Raw genomic sequence first — 16,806 nt, 5'->3', positions numbered from 1 at the left:
ACCTGTACACGAGAGAGAATTAATAATACTACTAATAATAATAATACCCACATCCATTAAAGTAAAAATGCATCGATTTGTTCCCTTTTCTGTAAGTGCATCCCCAGTTTCCCCTTTTTGAAGGCTATTTTGTATTCCTCGTCTCTGTAATTTTTAAGCATATGTACTGTTTTCTGTACAGATGGCAAAGTTCCTTCTTTTCTAGAAATAAAAATGATATACTTTACTAAAAATATGATACAATTTATTACAAATATTCTCGCAGTATTGCCGGATATTCCCATAAAAATGGGTTTCCAATCATCAATGTCAATTTCGATTAAATGTAACTTTTGAATTACCTCCTGCCATAATCTTTTAACTTTAAGACAATCTAAAAATAAATGTTGGTATGTCTCTACTTCTAGTCTACAAAAGGAACAAAAATGGTCTGACTCAAAACCAAATTTAAAGAGCTCTCTTTTCGTATATACAGCCCCTTGTAATTGTTTGTATTGAAACTCTCTATGTTTATTACAAAGCATTGCACATTTCATCCTTGTGAATGTTTCTTTCAACTCCGTCATTCCAAGATCAAATTGACAGTTGCCATCTGTAACATGTAATGTATACTCTTTTTGAAGGTCTTCAATGAAGTAATCATATAACCGCCTGGATTTTATATCACATAGTTTCTGTAAACGTCCAAATATCATCAATTCTATTTCAAAATTTTCAGTGTCCACTTCCATAAAATCACTTTGTATCCAATCGTTTCTAATTGCTGAAAAGATCTTTTGAATTCTAAGCAAGCTTTTAGTTTCAAAACCCAAATTTAAAAAATGTAAGATCGGTTTTAAATGACCTCTGACAATTATATCTGATGCTTGAAGTATACCTTTCTGAAATAGTTCGACATCAAAAAATGTTTTATTGCTGAGACAAATACACTTGTTGCTAAATATAATCGGATTATTCTTATTTTCTCCAAAGTGTCTGCATTTATCTAATTCTTGCCATGCCTTCAACATGTCTTTATAAAAAGATGGTATACCCTTCAAGTCCATTTTATTTATATCATAATTACAAAGAAATATAATTCGACCCCCCAGTGATCTGAAAAAGTGGTCAAAGGTTACTTTCCAACCTGAATACTTTTCTCCATAGAGCAACCGTTTGATCCACATTATTCTCTGAGTCTTGATAAATATCTTAAAATTCGTTACTCTGAGTCCCCCAGCGCAATAATCTTGATATAATATTTTCCGTTTTATTCTGTCTCTCCCTCCCCAAATAAAATTAAAAGAAATCTTTTCGATTTCTTCAAAAATGTTTTGTGGGACTGTCATAAGAGACGAAACATAATTTAGTTTTGAAAATACATATATCTTCAACAATTTAATTTTGCCAAACATCGTTAAATCTCGTTGCTTCCACCAACCGATTAGTCTTTTGATTTTGCTCAAAATTTCCTTATAGTTCAAATCATCTTTTATTTTGGAATGACGTGCGAAATATACCCCTAGGATCTTTATATGTTGTACCCTATGTCCAAAAAAAGGTAAACCCGGCCTATCACTTTCCTCTCCTAACCACATAAAATTTGTCTTATCCATATTTATCTTCAACCCACTTAATTTTTCAAAGTTTTTGAAAACTTTCTTCACTTTATTAATTGAATCCATATCTTTTAAAAACAATGTAATATCATCGGCATACAAAACTTGCTTTATTTCTTTATTCCCGAATCCTACCCCTTTAATGCTCTCATCTTTCCTAATATAACGAGCTAGTAATTCGATAACTATTACAAATAAATATGGAGATAGGGGGTCACCTTGTCTTACCCCTCTATTAATTCCAAAATATCCTGTTGAGTGTCCCCCGTTCATCACGCAACTGCTAACATTAGTGTAGAGGGTTTTAACCCAAGAACACAAAACTTTACCAAACCCGAACTGTTCCAAAGCTTTAAATAAAAGTTTATGGGAAATGCAATCGAAAGCCTTTTCAAAATCTACGGCAATTAAAAAGCCTACAGGCTGATACAAGGACTGAAAGAATGTATCATCAATTAACCGAACCGCTTCCCCAATATTCCGATCTTTAACATAGCCCACCTGATCGTAATGAATAATATCCTCCAATACCTCCTGCAAGAATATCATATTTGCCGACATTTTGCACCACTGAAAAATCCTCTTTCTTTTAACTCTATCTCTCAGTCCTCTGACATTAATTGAGAGTAATTTTAAATTAACCGACATCAAGAACTATGAATCTATATCTGTAACAAAAAACCTTTAGAAATGTACATAGTGGTGACAGTTTCACAGTAGATGGGAAGCTTGATGCATTTCCAACTCTAGGAAAAACAAACGCTTTCAAGTTAGATTGCAAATTAAACAAGTACAGGCAGACATCGGAACCGGAGAACATACCACACATACCATCACCCCACCCTTCAACACTATCAACCACATTCATACACATAAGCATAATATATGCTGGCATGTTCGAAACCCCTCCCATCACTTATTCTAAATCATGGCGTGGCAGCCTTTTACACAAAGTATTAATACAGTCTTCTTACTGTGACAAAAAAAAAAAAAAAAAAACCAACACCGAAAATAAAACAGTAACTCCAGACGATATAACTTGACCTCATAATTAACGGATTCAGATAATGTGTAACTAATGATACTTTAGCCCCAGGCTCAAACGGCTATATATAATATTTTAAAAGAAAAAAAACGTAATAAACGAACGTAATAGATAAACCCCGTGCATACTTTAAGCTTCAACAGCTTGTACCCCACCAAATGGCTTTCGGTACCATTATAAACTTTACAGTATATAAGGAGTTCTTTTTTAAGAAAACGAATTAATTAACTTTTGAACTATTCCTCTTCTTTTTTTTTCTTTTCCTTTCACTGTTAACGACCGGCTTAAGGTAACCGTAAAAGGGCATTATTTATTTTCCCCTTTTAATTTCTCTCAAAACAGAGTCTAGATATAAAATTTATAGTTGATTTAAAGACCTCGCTGGTGTCTAAAACTGGCTGGGGACGAGACTTTTCTAAATAAAAGAACAACGTCCCGCCCACCTGCCGTCATAGACAGTGACCACAAGCAGCCGGTGACGAGATCTAATTATTGCTTCACAAGGCACTAACGTTAATCCTCCTGCTAAGATTGTAAGATTACATGGATATTTACTATTAAAGGGGGGGGGGGGAGCAGAAACAAATCGACAATTATGTTGTATATTTCAGATGCCATTTATCTCGATCAACTGAAATGTCTAGGACCAGCTGGAGACGAGACTTGTCTCAAAACACGTCCCGCCCTCCTGCTGCCGCAAAGACCATTCAGCCAATCAGCATGTCCGGCGTTGGTGACCACGAGAAGCCGGTGACGAAAAGAAACAAAAGAAACACTTTCGCCCTCCAGCTCTCGCGGACCAATCATAGCTGAGGAAGCCTCTCACGTGTTCATGGCTATTGATTAGTTGGATTACTTTGCTCACCAAATGGAAAAGGAAAGAGAAATGCGATGTACATGTATGTATTAAGTTACACACACAGACACACACACATGCACACCAAACCACTCCCCCTCTCCATTTGTAAATATCTTTAAAAGGAACCCGTTCTATAATTTGCGTTGTACAGTGTTCACATTCCTCTAATGACACATTTTAAAGATTAAGTAACAAGCTAGACATCTCGTGGAATGCAATAAGGCAAACCTATGCCTACATTAGTACAAATTGGCGGGTACTATTTTCTCTTTACATTCATGAGTTTTGACTGGTGCTTTAAATTGCATTGTACTTCCAACCAGATTATATCTCATGGAATGTCACAAGGCTTACATTCTTGAGTCTTAAAATCTCTACCTCCAAGCACGATATGGCGGGGAATTTTTTTTCTTCACTTTACATTCCTGAATTTTCGACGTTTGGAGAATTCGTTAATGCAAAAACAAAAGTTCTCACAACAATTCTTTTCCACAATACACATATCAAGGGATTGAACTTTAATATAATTACAGTTTTTGTAATGCATATTTCCAGCTGGAGTAAATACATCTCTAAACCCACCAAGGTTGCATAGATTTCCACTCAATGATAGAGACTAAGGGGGAGTAATAACATCTTCCTTCCGTTAACCCTGACTTTCATTCTCAGATCCATACCTCAATTGTTGATGAGGCATTCCTATTCACCCATAGCTTTAAAATGTATACGCAGTTCAAAAGAGAAATTTTCATCTTAAGTTCAGATCTTCTTTTCATTATCTGTTACATAATCCATTATAATTACCATTTTCTTTCAACGTTCAATGAACACACTTCTCACAACATCAAGGGAATGTCAACGCCCCTTTCTCAATATCAAAGTGAATTTTCCTTCCCAAACGTAGCCCCAGTAAATTAAAGGCACCACAATATTTTCAACTATGTCAAATATGAATGCGTATTTTTATATATCAAGAAATAAGGAGTATAATCCATCTTCGTAAGGAGTTGATAATCCCTCAAATTGCATGAACTGCTAGACACACAGCCTTTTGTCCCTCAAAATGCTGCCCCTGACATCACTATATGTTATTCATTTATGTGACTGGTGCTTTAAATTACGGTACATGTACTTTCAACCAGATTACATCTCATGGAATGTCACAATGAAGGCTTAAATTCTTGATTCGTAAAATCTATACATACAAATACGATTTGGCGGGAAATGTTTTCACTTTACATTCCTGAATATTTTACCGTTTGGAAAATGTATTTATGCAAAACAAAAGTTCTCACAACAGTTCTTTTCCAAAATGAACATTTCCAGGGATGGTATTTTTAATATAATTACAGTTTTTGTACTGCATACTTCCAGCAGGAGTTAAATACATCTCTAAACACCCCCATGTTGCATATGATTTCCACTCAGTGATGGAGACTAAGGGGAAGTAATGACCTCTTACTTTACCCTGACTTCATTCTCAGATCCATATCTCATTTGTTGATGAGGCATTCCTACTCACCCATAGCTTTAAATTGTATACGCAGTTCAAAAGAGACATTTTCATCTTAGGTTCACAGGTGTGTTCAGATTCTCATTTTCATTATCTGTTACATAATACATTATAATTACCATGTTCTTTCAACGTTCAATAAACACACTTCTCACAACATCAAGGGAATGTCAACGCCCCTTTCTCAATAGCAAAGTGAATTTTCCTTCCCAATCTTAGCCCCAGTAAATAATGGTACCACAATATTTTCAACGATTTCAAATGTGAATGCGTATTTTTATATGAAAAGAAATAAGGAATATAATAGATTTTTATGAGAAGTTGATATTCCCTCAAATTGAAGTTACCAAACAAACTATATACCGGCAGATATAAGAAACTTGCTTTTCATTTCCTCCTTTTACCCCAGACGGATAATTGACACAAGAAAACTCAGAAAACATGCTAGTATCAGTTTACCCAGTAAAAAACATACTGAATGCAGAGGAAGGGTCAATACCTTACATGTAAACAAAATAGCATATTTGGCAACAAAAAAAAAAGGAAAGAAGGATTTCCTCTCCCTCTTTTCTTTCATTTCCCTTCACTCGGCTCCTATGTTTGCAAATTCCACCCCACTTTATAAAGCTTCACCTTATGATTTCCCATGAAATTAAAGCAGAGCTAATTGAATAGCTCATTTTTCCACTCGTTCTTCTTTAAAAAACAAACACAAATTCTGACATATTTTTCCTTAAAAAAAAAAGAAAAAATTGAAAAAGACTCGGAAACATGCTAGTATCAGTTTACCCAGTAAGAAAATACTGAGTACAGAGGAACGGTCAATATCTTCCATGTAAACACAAACAGCATATTTGGTAAGAAAAAAGAAAGAAAGAAAGAAAGATTTTCTTCCTTCCCTCATTTTCCCTCACTCGGCTTCTATGTTTGCAAATTCCACCCCACTTTATAAAGCTTCACCTTATGTTTTCCCATGAAATTAAAGCATAGCTTGAATAAACAAAAAACACTTCCTTTAAACATGTTAAAAATCATGGCAATACCTCATCGTTTTTTCTTAGTCACTCGTCTCTTTAATTATCATGCTTATTCTTTTTTTCTTTCTTTTCTGGTATACATTTACCTCCATCGTTTCTCATCCAGCGGTGTTACTCTTATCGTTTGTAGTATCTGTTCCCTGCTCCTCCTCTTGGTTATTGACGAACCATACAGTCCTCAACAGCTGGAGTTATGTCCCTTCTTTAAAGATTACCGCTCATGATGTTTGCCTCACCTTGTCCCAATCACAGGACTGGATAAAAATCATACACATGGCTCCTATGTTTGCAAATTCAAGCACACTTTATAGAGCTTCACCTTATGATTTCCCACGAAATTAAAGCAGAGCTTGAATAGCTCATTTTTCCACTCGTTCACGCATCAGCTGTATACGATGACTGGGAAAACTGGATACCTAACAAACCAGACAAATTAAAATCCGCACTTTCCATGGTTTTGTATACTATCAAACTCAGCAATAACAAATTATTGATTCCATGAAAGACCTACTTTCTCCGAATGTTTTCGGCTTAAATGGTGTTGTAACATTAACACTGCACTTTCATGATGATCCTTTATGATTTTGTCGTTATTCACATTTCCATTAAATCATCAAACTATAACTCCATGGCACCGGTGTCTCCCGCCACCACTGTATCTCCCTTTAAGGCTCCCGCTGTAGCTCCCTCAGTGAAACTCGCTGTGGCTGACACGGTGACTCCCGCTGTAGCTCCCGCCATAGCACTCAATGTCGGGATCTTCGTTAACTGTAGCTTCCTTCTAATAGCCCCTTGCTGGCGTTCGAGGTTCCCTTGCTGGCGTTCCAAATTCCCTTGTTTGAATGGTGTCGTAACATTAACACTGCACTTTCATGATGATCCTTTATGATTTTGTCGTTATTCACATTTCCATTAAATCATCAAACTATAACTCCATGGCACCGGTGTCTCCCGCCACCACTGTATCTCCATTCAAGGCTCCCGCTGTAGCTCCCGCTGTAGCTCCCTCAGTGAAACTCGCTGTGGCTGACACGGTGACTCCCGCTGTAGCTCCCGCCATAGCACTCAATGTCGGAATCTTCGTTAACGGTAGCTTCCTTCTAATAGCCCCTTGCTGGCGTTCGAGGTTCCCTTGCTGGCGTTCGAAATTTCCTTGCATCTCCCGGACAAAGGCTTCTTGCTGATTTGGAGGCATATACACTTTGTCGATAAAAAGTTTTGCGGGATCAGCCCGCGAGAAAAAGGCTAACTTCCCGACTCGTCTCGCGGCTTTCAAAGCAGCAATTTGAGGTTGCCGCGCCTCTCGTACTCTCTTTGGCATATCTTCGGATATATACATGGTTGTTCCTTTTAAGTTTTTAGCATGTTGCTGCACTAACACTCTATCCGCGTACCTCACGAAACGGGCTTTGATGGCTCTTGGTCTCCCTCTCGCCCCAGCATTCCCGAAAAGGCGATGTACTCGCTGGTATTCTATCTTGTCGGCAAGTTCGACGGGAATCTGAAGCTGTTCAACATGCAGATCCCGAAGGACCTGCTTAACATTCTCATTCTGCACCTCTGGGATTCCAGTATAAATCAAGTTCTCCCTGGCTACATAAGCACTTAACTTGTCAATCTCATCTTGAAGAAGTTTTTCCTTTAAACTTAGCTCCTTCTCTACGCGGTCCACTTTTCCCTTCGCTTCCTGTACTTCTTTGCTTTGAAATTCAGCAGCTTCCTTTAATCCATTTATCGTTACTTCTAAATTTCTCATCCTCTGTCCAAAAGTTTCTTCCAGAAGGTCCAATCTACTCTCTATTCTATCCCACTGCTCATTAAGAAGTATACGTATGGATGGTATCACGTCGGGGCTGGGCGGCGTTGACGCCCTAGCCCGTTTCGATGTGGCCTTTCCTCTTTGAGAAGTCATGATGGGAGAGGTCCGAGAAAGCACGTCTTACTTCCTCACGAACATAATGACGTAGTTATGGAAACAAAATTGTTTGATGGTGCGCCCTCTATCGTTTTTGTCATCTACGTTATTTTGCCTAGTCGAAGAACTGCTTCTCCGATCCGACCGCCCCGCGGCCCGTAGTCTCTTACTTTCCTACGCGCGCCGACAGGCCCGGCCAGTCAACTGTTCACCGCCGCCTGTTGCAGTTCAGACTCCAGCTGCTGCTGCCACTGCATGCCGCATGCACTACACAATTTGGCTAATTCAGAGGAAAAAGTCTACTGTTCAAAAGCACATTTCCAACTTAACGTTAGACCTCTAGCTTACTTCTAGTTTTGGTAAGAAATAGACTACGATTGATAAACTTTTATTCAGAATGTTAAGTTGTATTTTTGTATTGTACTTTTGTAGTGACGTGAGCTGAGCGAAGTCGAAGCCGAAAATTTTTGTATTCATCCGCTCTAACTCTAACGTTAGCTCTCCGTATCTTCTCTTCGAAAGTCGGTGAAAAATGTAATGAGAAGAATAGTTTGTATTGTTAGGTTTCAATTAGGCCGAAGATTTAATTCAATATGACAATAACCATGGCATATGTGGGGCTTTGTTTTATTTTTTTATTTTAGAAATTGGTGCATGCCATTGCATTGTAAATTGTGACAGCTAGTTGTGATTCTGACATCAAATTTTGAGATAACAATATCTGCAGAATGCCTAGACTAGTTGACATCTACGTTAAATCTAACATTTTTTTAGATTCTATTTTCTACTCATGCCAATGTTAAGTTGTACTATTCAGGGCAGTCAACTTTGGGGGAACTGCTTCGAGGGAGCTAGGTCGTATGCAATTTATTTTTTTTGCTCAACGGCAGTGGCGTACGCAGGATTTCGCAATGATAGACGAAGCCAGCCGCTGAATGGGGGTAAGAGCACTTTTTTTTTTAGGGGGGGGGGGGGGGGGGGTGGTCCCGTATTTTGATGTGCTTACCATGTTTGGCGGGAGGTTTTTTCATAAACTGGGAGATTCTACATCAAAGCAGGAGAGCGGGAGGAAAGGCGTGCTGGCGGCAGTCCCCAGCTACAAGCTATTGCGACTGCGTGAGAATGAGCATGGTGGCATGATCGAGACTCCCTCCAAATGCGGGAGGGTTGACAGCCCTGACTATTTAGTAGGGCCATTCCATGAGAAGAAGGACATGACATCAAAAAAAGAAATGTACCTCTTATGTTAATTTTTTCATTTATCACTAACCTTATGCCATGGATGTTCATAAAACATTAGGGCCTTTCAAATTCAATACAATTTATTTTTTATTTTTGTTGATTTCCTAAGATCTCAAGCCATCATCAAAAACGTACATGTGGGACTGTAGATGAAAAAAAAACAATTTATTGCAGATTACACAGGATTCTTGTAATATTTTTTCCTGAAAATTTCGCTAAATTGAAAAAGATGAATATATTTCCATATTCTAAGCCTTTTCTAAGGGGTCCAGGGATATTTAATCTATTACATAGGGTTGAAAATGGCCTCCGGACAAAATGTAACGCGAGTTACCGTAACGTGAGTTACCGACATATTTGCTTCCAGCATTTTACTAGTCCATTGTTTCTTATCTTTAATATTGTGATCTTATACTACCCATAGGAAAGAAATGAGCCTGCCGCATACTCCTGCGGCAGACTTGCCGCAGATCTGCAGCAGACCTGCCGCAGACAGTCATCTTTTTCACATGCAAATTAGTTTTGCCGCAGACTTGCCGCAGACTTGCCGCATACTCTTTCAGTATGATGAAGAGTCTGCGGCAGGTCTGCGGCAGACTTGCTGCAGACTCTTTCAGTATGATGAAGAGTCTGCGGCAGGTCTGCCGCAGACTTGCCGCATACTCTGCCGCAGACTTGCCGCATACTCTTTCAGTATGATGAAGAGTCTGCGGCAGGTCTGCCGCAGACTTGCTGCAGACTTGCCGCAGACTTGCCGCATACTCTATCAGTATGATGAAGAGTCTGCGGCAGGTCTGCCGCAGACTTGCTGCAGACCTGCCGCAGACTCTTCGTCATGAATATTCATATCTCATATAGACCTGCTGCAGACCTGCCGCATACTCTTTCATATCCAGTACGTGGCAATAAAGTATGCATGTAGAAGAACCAGTGATAATCTGATTGATACTTCATAATCGATATTGGCAATATCGATATTACCAATTAGGTAATACCAATATATATTGATATTACCAATTAGGTATATTCTATTCTCAATTGTATTAACTTCATCACATTGATCATTTGAAGTGTATTCAAGAGTAACATTTAAAGTGACACAGGCTCGTACACATATATATATACTAAATATGTATATTGTTTCTTGGTTAGTAATCATAGTTTCTTGGTTAGTAATCAATATATCTATTGCTTAAATGTGAATGTAATTGTTACATGATCAGACAAAATAATCTATTGGTTAATAATGGCAAAAGGAAAATAGAAATCACAAAAATGATGTGCATTGTCTTAATTTGCTTAACAAATCATGATAAATGTATTTTTCTGTCACATGTGTAAAGTAATAATGAATATGCATGAGATGATTGGTTTCAATTGGCCCTATTAGACTTTAATGGGATTTCCTGTGGTAGACCTGCCGCAGACTGTTCCTGTGGCATACTGGTATGCGGCAAGTCTCGAGCAAATTTTCGCCCTGCCGCAGATCTGCCGCAGACTGTTCCTGTGGCATACTAGTATGCGGCAAGTCTGGAGCAAAGTTTCATCCTGCCGCAGATCTGCCGCAGACTGTTCCTGTGGCATACTAGTATGCGGCAAGTCTGCAGCAAAATTTCATCCTGCCGCAGATCTGCCGCAGACTGTTCTGTGGCATACTGGTATGCGGCAAGTCTGCAGCAAAATTTCATCCTGCCGCAGATCTGCCGCAGACTGTTCCTGTGGCATACTGGTATGCGGCAAGTCTGCAGCAAAATTTCTTTCTGCCGCATACTTCGGCATACTCTTTGCCGCAGACTAAAAGTCTGCGGCAGGTCTGCGGCAGGTCTGCGGCAGGTCTGCGGCATACTTTTCACTTTCCTATGGGTAGTAAGTCTCAACCTACTATCAACGTAGGAAAGATTTTGTCAAGATTGTCTAGTATGAGGAGACTTTGCCAAAAGAGGGTCTCATAGAATTGACCATGTCCTTTTTTTGTAACGCGAGTTACCAAAATTCAATAATCCAAGAATCTAAAAATGTTTGTTCTTCAATTTTCTTTTTTGTTTCATTCAGTTGTTCTATATCTACCCTGTCCATGTTTGAAAAAAGTATCTTGCAGATCCTAGCAGTTCTAAAGATATAGGCACATTATCGTGTCAATGTACCCATTAGGTGTAACGCAAGTTACCATGGAATGGCCCAGTATCTGTTTCTTATTGAATTGTCTAAATAATATGTTATTCAATTCTCTGATCAACTTTTCTTTCTTTCTTAATTTTCTCCCTTCGATCTCTTCCTCTTCCTCTTCAAGTTCTAGTTCCGTCTAGACTATAGCTCTCTCTCTCTCTTTCCTTTACCTCTTAACTTTGAAGACACAGAAGTTTTTAATATCTGTTTAATATATTTAGATTTTTATGTAATATTTGAGAGTTTTGTATACAGTAGTTTCATTATGCATGATTTATGGTTGCCACGCTTTAGTCATTCATAGTTTGATCATTTATTGTGTTGTACATTACTTTGTAAATTGAGCAATTTCAGCTTTCCAGCTGCATGTTCATTTTTACGTAGGGGGCCTACAATAAACCAAATCAATTCAATTAAATAACTATAGGCCTAAATTAAAAAAACATGGATCAAATAATATATGTTCCTGAAAATTTGAAAATGAAATGTGTGTGATGTTTAGATACCTCATCATACAAATTAACCTCTCTGACTTAATTTAATTAGGATCACTATCATCTAGTTGTCATGCATCAGCTGTGAGTTTACATTCCTTTCACTATGATATATGAGATATTTACACTAAAATTCATTGCAGATCATGATAGTGAACAAATTTCATAGTAACATAGAATATGGAATTATTGCTTTGTTCGGTTATGTTTTATATGTAGCCTTCATTACATAGAGCTTTCCATGATTTTTCCTTGTTTAGATACCTTAGCTTGGGATCAGGATGAGCAGTGATATTTCCTCTGTGTCCGGGGCAGGGGGTGTAGCCCCTTCCGTCCTTCAGATCAAAACTCGTCATCTCAATCGACCTCCAACCCCGGAGACAATGATAACAGATCGACCAAATGACCCAGATGTCAGCATATTCTGTGAGAAGTGCCATGAATACTTCAATGTAAGATCCACTCAAGAACACAGGAGCTTCCACAATGCTCTCGTTGTGCTTGGATATAGCGGCAAGGAACAACCCGAAGGTGTGAAGGGGCTCCTCAAAAAAAGACAGGAGCTCATGAAAGATCTAAACAAGAAGAGCAATCCCAAAAGACCTGTATCCTTGAACAGATTACAGAAGATCAATGAGGCTTTTGAGCTAGTGAAATCCCATTTTGAGGAAACCTATGAAAAATTGATCCACATTAAAGAAAACCCTGTCTATGACTGCAAAGGAATATCGCTGAACTGTAGTGCTCCTTGCGTAAGAGCAGTAGGCATTTGCTCCGACGATAATAGTCGTTGGAAATCAAAGATGGAGGATACGCGAGTATTCCAAGATTACTATGGCAACGATGTCAACAAATGCTTCTTTGGTATTTATGATGGATATAATGGTAGGTTTGCAGCAGACATAGCTGCCAATGACCTCCATCATGTCTTCCTTAGTGAGCTTCAGAAGGTGGATGAACGAGTTTCCTGTACTTGCGCTGTAAATCTTGCAGATAACAATGATCTGACAGACTATGAGCTTGAGAGAGGATCTCCTATCGTACGGAGTGATAGCATCCGTCACATATTGCATGAAGAGAGCATCAACATCATTCAACAGATCATGCACACCTGTGAGAGTAATCTGATGAAGATGAGCGACATTGTAAGTCAGGAATCAGTGGGTGATTGGCCAACGCGAAAGAAGAAAAATCGAGATCCAGAGTTTGAGAAGGTTTCCCAGGCATACCACATGTCATATCTTTACCTTGACCGGTATCTTTCTTATGGAATTAATGAAACTTCACTGGTTCGCTGGAGTGGCTGTTCAGCCCTGTCTCTCCTCATCAATAGCAAGGAACAACTGGAGGCTGAAAATCCAGGAAATAAAGATGAAAACACTCAAACTGATGATGGGGCAAAAGATGAAAAGAAAGATAGAGAGACGGAGGCTACAGAGAAAGAAGAGAAAGGAGATTCTGAAGAGGGTCAGGAAAAAGAGAGCAATGGAAGTGAAGTACACTTGGAAGAGCTTGGTGTCTTGCACATTGCTAATGCTGGTGAGTGAATGAAATGGTCAATTCTATCAACAGAGCTCTGAAAGCACACTTGGGTCAACCTAATATGCATTATCAAAATATGATCTTCTGTCAAGTTAGCTTTTTATGAATTATGTTTATGTTTGTGCCACTTGAAATAATGTAGGTACAAGTGCAGTCGATTGTATGTAACCCAGGAACACGAGGAGAGTAGAGTATCTTGAATCAACAATAGTATTTATAGTATCCAAGCTCTTCTCCAAATTTGTTCATGTATTTCCCTTAGTTTTTAACTAGAATATGCTTTAAAGATGAAAAATGAAATACCTCATAAAAGAAAATAGAATTCTTTTTTTTTCTTTTTTTCTTGACCAACTTGTTCTACAACTGCAGAGTAAAATATTTAAAAATACCTGTATTTGTGATGTCAAGACATGTACAAGCTTCTTGGAGCAAAAAGTACTCTGTTTAATATTATGATTATTTCCTTTAACTTAACAGGTAATACCCAAGCAGTCCTGTGTAGAGCTGGAAAAGCATATCATCTAACCAGAGATCACACCCCTGGAAACCCACAGGAGAGAACACGTGTAGAGAAGGCAGGCTCATCAGTCCATGCAGGGGGTCCAAATGGGCGTGTCAATGGCATCCTGGACACTACAAGGGGTCTAGGTAACTATGGAGATCCCCATCTTAAGAAAGCAGTCATTCCTGAACCATACACAACCAGTGTCAAGATCGACCAGCATGCTCAGTTCATTGTCATGGCATCATGTGGCTTATGGGATGTATTGACCGATGATGACGTCCTCTCATTGGTCAAGCAGACCCTTGCCATCCACCAGTCACGGACACAGGCAGAAAACGTTCCTGATGAATATGAGGGCTACAGTAGGTCAGATGTTACAACATATGGTGAGGATTACCTCGGCGAGTCGTTTGCGACAGGGCTGAGTGCCAGTTATGAGCAGACAGGATTTGACAACACAGTAACATCCGTCATTGACATAGATGCGGCTGAGGGAGATGAGGCAAATTTACAGAAAAAACATTTTCTGAATCCCCTTCCATCATTAAAGGAGGATGCTGATGACGAAGATGATGGCGATGATGAAGCTAATAGCAAATCAGAGATAACCTGGAATGAACCTCTGACTGATAAAGGTGCTGAGGATCACCAGGAAGCACCTTCTAATGAAGGCAAGAGCCAGAATAACGGTATCCGGGTCGAAGGGGTCGCTGAAGACGTAAAAGCAGAGATTGAAGAGGAGACGGTGCCAGACATGAAAAACTACAAGGAAGAGTTCAATGACAATGCAAGCACAAAGACAGACTTTGAGAGCATGCTGTCAGCGCTATGTGACGATGGAAACGAGGCAGACATCGAAACGCTGACAGAGCTGCACACCTTTTATGCAAAGTCTCGTCTGTCAGAAGGACTGGGCATTGTAGATAAGAAGGAGGAGTATAGATTAGCTGCTGAAATGATCAGCGAGAGACTAGTTCAGAGTGCTTTGATGGCTGGTTCCAGGGATAATATCACTGCTATGGTAATTCTGCTTCATGGCTGCCAGCTGTGAAATAGTCAGAACTATGAAGTCTTTCTCAAAAAGGCATTTTGACCTTATAAGGAAATATCCAATGTTCATTATCAGGTTTTGGTTTTAATCCAATAAAGGCAAAACGAATTTGTATATATATAGTATACACAGAAGACTAAATATGATTGTACAGACTATATGTTGCATGAATTTAGATGATATATTTAGAATAGTTGGTTTTTAATTCAATATAGTTGATAGACTTGTAGCTACATGTACATTGAGTATATTCATATTTGTAGTTGCATTGTACTGTAGCATTTCCTATAGATATATATGATGTATGTCAAAGTATTACATTTCGTGAAGAAATTAAGTGAAACGGTCATGACCAAGGTAAAGTGTTGCGATGAAGTTGAACAAGTTCCCTTTTAAAAACCAAGGATTAGATTGTTGGAGATAGGAGAAGGAGTGTAGAAATGTGCTATGAACAGGCAGACGGATGCCTACGGTATATACCGCAGGTTTAGGTCATGTGTATCTAATGGTATGTACACTGTACATACAAATTCTGAAATTCAATTTCGGGGTAAAATTTCTGAACTCCTGGGTTTGTTTTCTGAAAAACGATGTAATCTTTTGTGTTCGGGAAAACAATGTTGGTTGTCATAACAAAATTAAATTGCACAGAACAAATACTTGACATATGTGCTTGATCAGATATCTCTAAACTTTATACCAACGCAGCCAGCTTTGTGCAGACATTAACCAATGACTTGTCCTAACGTTGATGTGACAAATTACATTGTTGTACTAATTTAACAGATAACATTGTTTTCAGAATACCACTCCTGAAATTACACTACAGAAGAACATGATAGTGTTGATTTACTGTAGCTGGTATGGTATGCAGCCATCGCTACTCAAGTTTATTGTATTCCGTGAATTTCCGTCCATGATATTATCAGTATTCATGCCATCCTATGACTTTCGGGTGTTTAATGTGCAAATTATGAAAATATGCAAGTTATAAAGTTATCCAAAATATGTATATTCACATTTATTGAACTATGTTATTTCTATTTTTGTAGATTATTGTACATTCTGTCTACAGTATGTTCAAATGCATAGATTTTCTATTTTTACTAGCCCAGATTTTTTATTTAATTAATCGGTTTATTGCTAATGATTTTGATAAATGACATCCATTGTACATCTTAAGAGTTCCCCTTAATGTTTGATATTCTGTTTTCAAACAATAATCCTATAATTGAAAAAAGTAGTTGTAAAAAAGTAGTAACAAGGATTCTTGTCATTTTATCATTTTATATTTCAAAAATAAACTATATAAAGCTTTATGTACCTTAAAATAATCAGACGTTGCTTGTAAGTTACATGAAGGTGGACAGTGATTTATAGTGGCACTCTTAATCCTGATGCTTCAAAAACTAGAATGTGGGTAACAACAATCAATTGAAATTTCATGTATGTAAGAAGAAAAACCATGCATCACATTAAACTGCCAGTTAGGGGCTCAAAATGGCCAGTCAGTGCCAGTATTTTTCAGGAGGCATAGGTCTACATGCATCTACATGTACATGCAAATGCTAAAAAAAAGGGTTTTATTTAATTTTTTATGGGGGGGGGGGGGGGGGGGGGGGGGCGCGTTTGTGAAAATAAAACGCATCAGAGTAAATAAGATGTGGCTATATGAGCTTGGCTCGCTGTACTACATATTGGTAGGCTTATATGGTAATGGTAACACATTTTTCATAGACAAGCAGAGAGAGAAAGGCTTTTGCATTATATTTAATGGACTTCAACACATCCTTTATAACAGAATCATTCTGTATTCAAGGTTTAGGAAAGATTCTTCTG

General features: G+C 38.3%; 1 protein-coding gene across 1 annotated transcript; it reads left to right on the top strand.

Moving 5' to 3' along the window:
* Positions 1-8,176: 8,176 nt before the first annotated feature.
* Positions 8,177-16,558, top strand: LOC100893897 (protein phosphatase 2C-like domain-containing protein 1). The gene is made up of 3 exons (XM_030973832.1): positions 8,177-8,326; positions 12,130-13,408; positions 13,889-16,558. The coding sequence occupies exons 2-3, from the start codon at positions 12,151-12,153 to the stop codon at positions 14,965-14,967; spliced, it is 2,337 nt and encodes a 778-aa protein (XP_030829692.1). The 5' UTR covers positions 8,177-8,326; positions 12,130-12,150; the 3' UTR covers positions 14,968-16,558.
* Positions 16,559-16,806: the final 248 nt, after the last annotated feature.

This window comes from Strongylocentrotus purpuratus, unplaced genomic scaffold, assembly GCF_000002235.5.
Source record: "Strongylocentrotus purpuratus isolate Spur 01 unplaced genomic scaffold, Spur_5.0 spur5_scaffold_7, whole genome shotgun sequence".
NCBI classification, from domain to species: domain Eukaryota; kingdom Metazoa; phylum Echinodermata; class Echinoidea; order Camarodonta; family Strongylocentrotidae; genus Strongylocentrotus; species Strongylocentrotus purpuratus.
The sequence above is the reverse complement of the archived record's forward strand: the minus strand, read 5'-3'. Positions and strand labels throughout refer to the sequence as shown.